Below are 6230 nucleotides of genomic sequence, written 5' to 3'. Positions count from 1 at the left end.
GTCGGCTGCGGTCGCGTGCGCGGGGAGGAGGGGGAAGGACCAGGCAGTGAACCATACGCATTATCTCGGAGCAACATTCCTTTTATTTAACAAAAATAAATAGTCCAACAAAAACAAGAGGGCAAACACAACAACGCGGGAAGCGGGTAACAACAGGCAGCGGGAAAACGAAAACAAAAATGCAAAACAAACAACAAGAGCGATAACAAGGATAACAAACAACAAAAGCAGTCTGCAGGCTAAGCGCCGCGGAGTCGCGGGGGGCGCCGCCGCGGCCGCAAAGCGCAAAGCGAGGCGCAGAGCGTCCCCGTCTTCCGTTTTGTCGCGACGCGTCGAGACTTGGAGACTGCGAACAAGGAAGCCGCGCTAATTAGAATCGGATTAAGGGTGAAAATAATTGGCAATTAGCCCCGCCTGGCTGGCTGCCTGGCTGCCCGGCCACACAGAGGGAGGAGCCAGCCACCCTGCCGGGCTGTGCCGGGCTGTGCCGGGCTGTGCCGACTCGCAAAGCGAATCAGAGGCGTCATCTGGCGACGTCTTCATCAGATCAGGCGGGGCGGGGCGGCGCTGTCACGACGCTAACTTCTTTACCTCCAGGAGGCCGGCTGTGCCAAGCCTGCGCCAAGCCTGGGCAAGGGCTGCGCCAAGCCTGGGCTGACGGTGTCTAGGTTTTATCACAGGTACTGGATGGTGGGGTGGTAGCCCGTGTGGTCCGCCACGTACGAGACGACGAGCCAGCGGCCACCACCCAGCGGCACGGAGTATCGGCCGCGGACCACGCCGCCGAACTCGTGGTGCACGAAGTCACTTGGTGGGGACGAGGAGGAAGCGGCACCTCGGCCCGGGGCGCCGCCGAAGCCGCCTCCGAAGCCGCCTCCGAAGCCGCCCCCTCCAAACCCGCCGCCCCCAAAGCCGCCCCGGGAGGCGGCACCGAATCCGGAGGAAGGCCCACGGAACCCCTGAAAAAAAAAGTGAAATTAGTTTTGGGCTGGCCAAGTTTAGCAGCACGACTGTCGGTGTTACTCACGCTGCCGTTGGACGCTGGCGGCAGGTACCCGCCGGCGGGGCGCCTGGCGACCGGGCCGCGCTGTAATCCAGGCGGCAGGTAGCTCGGCCTGGGTCGTGGCGGCGACGGCCTTGGCGGCCTCGCCGGTGACGACGGACGTCCGGGAGGCAGGATCACGCCGGCAGGCCTGCCGCCCGCACTGGCCCCAGCGGCTGGCGGCAGGTACTTAGAGTCTGGAGGAGACTTCTTGTCGGCAGGCGGAATGTAGTTCCGGTTTGGGGCAGCGGCGCCCCCTTTGGTGGGCGGCAGATAGTTCGCGTTGGGCTTGCCCGCGGTGGAGGCGCCCTTCTCAGCGGGCGGCAGGTATTTCATGGTAGGCTTGGACGGGGCGGACGCACCCTTAGCCGGAGGGAGGTACTTGGAGTCAGGGCTGGCAGCACCAGAAGCACCAGCTCCATCGCCGAATGGTTTCGTCGGCTTGTTGTAGTTGTACGAACCGTCTTTGTTCTGCTGTGGTTTCGCTTGAGTCCCTGCGCTGGACGGTTTGGGTGGAAGGTACTTCATGTTGGGCGCTGCGGGCTTGGCAGCGCCCTTTCCCGCATCCTGGGCAGGCGGGAGGTACTTCATGTTGAGGGCGGCAGCAGCGTCACCGTCTTTGCCAGCAGGTGGAAGGTACTTCATATCAGGGGCAGTCTTTGGTTTATCATCCGCCTTCGTTGCTGCAGCAGAGGCTTCCAATGTAGTCTTTGGTTTATCATAGTTGTACGACCCGTCTTCGTTCTGCTGTGGAGCAGGCTTGTCACCGGGAGAAGCAGCATCGGCCCCCTTCTTGTCGGCGGGGGGCAAGTACTTCATGTCAGGAGCAGCGGCCGGTGCAGCGTCGTCAGCCTTGTCTGCAGGCGGTAGGTACTTCATATCCGGGGAAGCCGCAGGTTTCTCTGATGGTTTCGCAGTATCGCCTGCAGCAGGCTCTAAAGGTGCGGCGGGCTTGTCGTAGTTGTAGGACCCATCGTCATTCTGCTGCGGACCGGGCTTCTGGGGCGCAGCGGCATCGGCGTCCTTCTTGTCAGCCGGAGGCAGGTACTTCATGTCCGGAGTGTCCGTAGTCTTATCCTCCGCAGGAGCTGCAGTATCAGCATCCTTCTTGTTAGTTGGTGGCAAATACTTCATGTCTGGTGCCGCCTTAGGTTCGGTCGCATCTGCTCCAGCTTCTAGAGGTTTGGCTGGTTTCTCGTAATTATAAGATCCATCATCGTTTTGTTGTGGAGCTGGCTTGTCAGCAGAAGCTGAAGAAGCATCCGCATCCTTCTTGTCAGCAGGGGGTAGGTACTTCATGTCCGGAGCCTCCATGGGTTTGTCGTCTGGTTTAGCTGCATCTGCCCCAGCTTCTAAAGGTTTAGCTGGTTTGTCATAGTTATAAGATCCGTCGTCGTTTTGCTGCGGAGCTGGCTTGTCAGCTGGGGCGGCATCTTCATCTTTCTTGTCAGCTGGAGGCAAGTACTTCATATCAGGTGACTCTGCAGGTTTGTCCTCGGGCTTGGCAGCATCTGCCCCAGCTTCTAAAGGCTTGCCAGGTTTGTCATAGTTGTACGAACCATCGTCGTTTTGCTGCGGAGCTGGCTTGTCAGCTGGGGTGGCATCTTCATCTTTCTTGTCAGCTGGAGGTAAGTACTTCATATCAGGTGACTCTGCAGGTTTGTCCTCGGGCTTGGCAGCATCTGCCCCAGCTTCTAAAGGTTTAGCTGGTTTGTCATAGTTGTAAGATCTATCGTCGTTTTGCTGCGGAGCTGGCTTGTCAGCTGGGGCGGCATCTTCATCTTTCTTGTCAGCTGGAGGTAAGTACTTCATATCAGGCGCCTCCATGGGTTTTTCATCTGGTTTGGCTGCATCTGCCCCAGCTTCTAAAGGTTTAGCTGGTTTGTCATAGTTGTACGAACCATCGTCGTTTTGCTGCGGAGCTGGCTTGTCAGCTGGGGCGGCATCTTCATCTTTCTTGTCAGCTGGAGGCAAGTACTTCATATCAGGTGACTCTGCAGGTTTGTCCTCGGGCTTGGCAGCATCTGCTTCAGCTTCTAAAGGCTTGCCAGGTTTGTCATAGTTGTACGAACCATCGTCGTTTTGCTGCGGAGCTGGCTTGTCAGCTGGGGCGGCATCTTCATCTTTCTTGTCAGCTGGAGGTAAGTACTTCATATCAGGCGCCTCCATGGGTTTTTCATCTGGTTTGGCTGCATCTTCCCCAGCTTCTAAAGGTTTAGCTGGTTTGTCATAGTTGTACGAACCATCGTCGTTTTGCTGCGGAGCTGGCTTGTCAGCTGGGGCGGCATCTTCATCTTTCTTGTCAGCTGGAGGCAAGTACTTCATATCAGGCGCCTCCATGGATTTGTCATCTGGTTTGGCTGCATCTGACCCAGCTTCTAAGGGTTGAGCTGGTTTGTCATAATTATAAGACCCATCGTCGTTTTGCTGTGGCGCTGGTTTATCCACTGGAGCTGCAGCATCTTCATCCTTCTTGTCAGCCGGAGGTAGGTACTTCATGTCTGGTGTCTCCATGGGTTTATCGTCTGGTTTGGCTGCATCTGCAGCGGCTTCTAATGGTTTGGCCGGCTTGTCGTAATTATAAGATCCGTCGTCGTTCTGCTGTGGACCCGCTGCGTCTTTCTTGTCAGCTGGTGGGAGGTACTTCATGTCGGGAGAGTCCGCGGGCTTGTCCTCCGGTTTGGCTGCGTCCGCCCCCGGGATGGGCGCGTCGGTGGGCGCAGGGTAGATGTAGCCCTCCTCGGTGGGTGTCGTGTCTGGACCGGCCGTGGTGGCGGGCGCTGACTCCGCAGCCGGGGCCGCCTCAGTGGGCCCTTCCTCCAGTGGCTTGTCCGGCTGGTCGTACTTGTAGGCGTCCTTGTCGTCCTCGGCGGTCTTCGCCTCGGCTGGGGCTTCGGTACTAGCGGCCGGCGCCTCGGTGGGCTTCTCGTCTAACGGGTTCATGGGGGCGTCGTACTTGTACGAATCATCGGCTGGCTTGTCGTCGGCCGGCTTGTCCTCCGCTGGCGCAGGCGTGCTCTCGGCAGGCGCTTCCGTCGCCTTGTCTTCCAGAGGGTTCTTCGGGGCATCGTACTTGTACGAGTCGTCATCGGCTGGTTTTTCAGTTGAGGCCGGCTCCTCTGCTGGTGTGGCTTCCGTGGGCTTGTCCTCCAGCGGCTTGTCCGGTTTGTCGTACTTGTACGCATCGTCGGCGGGCTTGTCCTTGTCCTCGGCCTCGGCGGCTGGTGCGGCCTCCGTGGCTGCGTCATCGAGAGGCTTGTCCGGCTTGTCGTACTTGTACGCGTCGTCGGCGGGCTTGTCCGTTGCTTCGGCTGCCGGGGCCTCCGTGCTGGCGGGGGCCGCTTCGGTCGGTTTGTCATCCAGCGCGTCGGCCGGCTTGTCGTACTTGTAGGCGTCCTTGTCGTCGCCTGCAGCCGCCCCAGCGGCTTTGGGCGCCTCGTCCTTTGGCGCGTCATCGGCGGCCTCCGGGGCGGCCGTCGTGGTGGTGGTGGTCGTGCTGTCCTCCGGCGGGATGTACTTGTTGTTGGGCGGGAAGGGCGCGCCCGCCGGCTTGTCGTAGCTGTACGCGTCGCTGTCCGGTGGCGGCGCGAGGCCCCCGATGGTGGAGTAGCCGGCGTCGCTGGGCACCAGGGAGTCGTAGGCGTAGTCGGCCTGGCCCCGGCCCTGCGGCCGCGCCACCACGGTGACTGCGACGGAGGCCAGCAAGAGCACCACCGCCTGCCAAACATCAATGCAGGGAAATGAGCACGCACTGCAATTCGGAGGCCAGCCTAACGAACCGCGGCATAGAAATCCATCCCGCCATGCAGACTGAGTCGTTTTCATCGCTCTGTCTCTCTCGCACCTACACGGGACGCGCCATGGGTGCGAGAATGACAGCGCGACGAAAGCGACTCTCAGAATCAGCCTGCTGGCGGTGCAAACGGTGCCGCCCCGCCCCGTCGGCGTGCAGCGCGCTAATGAAGAGCGTCTCCTCGTTAGGCCGACGACGCGTTGCTTTGCTGCGCGGAGCGGCGCGTTGCGCGGTGCGCTGCTGGCGTCGTATCGTGTCGTTCCGAACCATCGCCTCTCCGCACACGTCATTGATGCGTAATGAGGCAGGCCGGCGAGATACTCCCCCCGGCCGCCACCCCATCGCAAGCAGTGCCAGCGCCAACAAGGTGCGCATCGCGTTCCTTTTTGCGCGACTGTGCGTACCCACCCCCTGAGCAATGAGCGCATGGCAAGCAGCGCGACGAGTGCGGACGAGGGGCGTAAAGGGTCGCGGCACACGCGCGGCGGCGAGTTTGAACGTACTCTACAGTGGCGGCGGCGCGGCGGCGCGCGCTGACACGACCACCACGACCACGATCTCGCATGGAGTACCGACCGAGGGCCAGGCCCGCCAGGTCGAGATCCGCACTGGGTTGGGCCTCAGCGAGGGCCTCGGGCTCCCTCCGGGCCCGTCCCACAGTGGGCCAGAGACCGGTGGAGGCGGCCAAAACTCAAGACGCGTTTTGAGCTCCAGAGTCACTGAACAGGCCTCGAACCGAACGTGTGACCCCACCAATGGATTCCTCGTTCGGAGAGCAATCCATTGGTGGGGTCACACGTTCGGTTCGAGTCCTGTTCAGCGACTCTGCAGCTCAAAACGCGTCTAGAGTTTTGGCCGCCTCCACCGGTCTCTAGCCCACTGTGCGCCCCAAGGCCCGCCCTTCCGCCCTCGCAGGCCACCTTCAGCCCTTTTCCGCCGGCCGTCGTCCCTTCACTCCGGCCCTCCAGCCCTCACTTCACGTGGCGCAGCGCGGCGGCTAAAAAGGGCCGTGCGAGGAAACTTTGTCCAACTGCCGGAAATTAAAGCTTCTTTCCGAGTCAACATGAGGGAGTATTGCTGGGGGACACTTGCCACAAAGGCCCAGCGGCCCCCCCCCTCCCCTTTTCCCCGCGCCGGCCCGTCCGAGTGGACCATTTCACCTTCCCCCAAAGTTTCACCCAAAGTCAAAGTGATTAAACGGAGCGCGACGCGCGAAGGCGCGCGAGGGCAGGCCGCAACGCGGCACGCTGCACGCCGCGGCCAAACCCGGTAGGGCCAGCAAGGCTGGCAGGGCTGGCAGGGCCAAACGCAGCGAAAAGACGGAAACAAAAACAAAAATAGGGCGGAACACAGCCAACTCAGGAGTAACGAGCACGTACTGATTGGGGGTTCGTT

General features: G+C 60.8%; 1 protein-coding gene across 1 annotated transcript; it reads right to left on the bottom strand.

The window, feature by feature from the left end:
* Positions 1–674: 674 nt before the first annotated feature.
* Positions 675–4839, bottom strand: LOC117646333 (nascent polypeptide-associated complex subunit alpha, muscle-specific form-like). Its single transcript, XM_034387211.1, has 3 exons — positions 4822–4839; positions 1211–4759; positions 675–959 (listed from the first exon to the last, which is right to left on the bottom strand). The coding sequence occupies exons 1-3, from the start codon at positions 4837–4839 to the stop codon at positions 675–677; spliced, it is 3852 nt and encodes a 1283-aa protein (XP_034243102.1).
* Between the last annotated feature and the right edge of the window lie 1391 nt (positions 4840–6230).

Source organism: Thrips palmi, unplaced genomic scaffold (assembly GCF_012932325.1).
Source record: "Thrips palmi isolate BJ-2018 unplaced genomic scaffold, TpBJ-2018v1 HiC_scaffold_19, whole genome shotgun sequence".
In the NCBI taxonomy this organism is placed as follows: domain Eukaryota; kingdom Metazoa; phylum Arthropoda; class Insecta; order Thysanoptera; family Thripidae; genus Thrips; species Thrips palmi.
The sequence above is the reverse complement of the archived record's forward strand: the minus strand, read 5'-3'. Positions and strand labels throughout refer to the sequence as shown.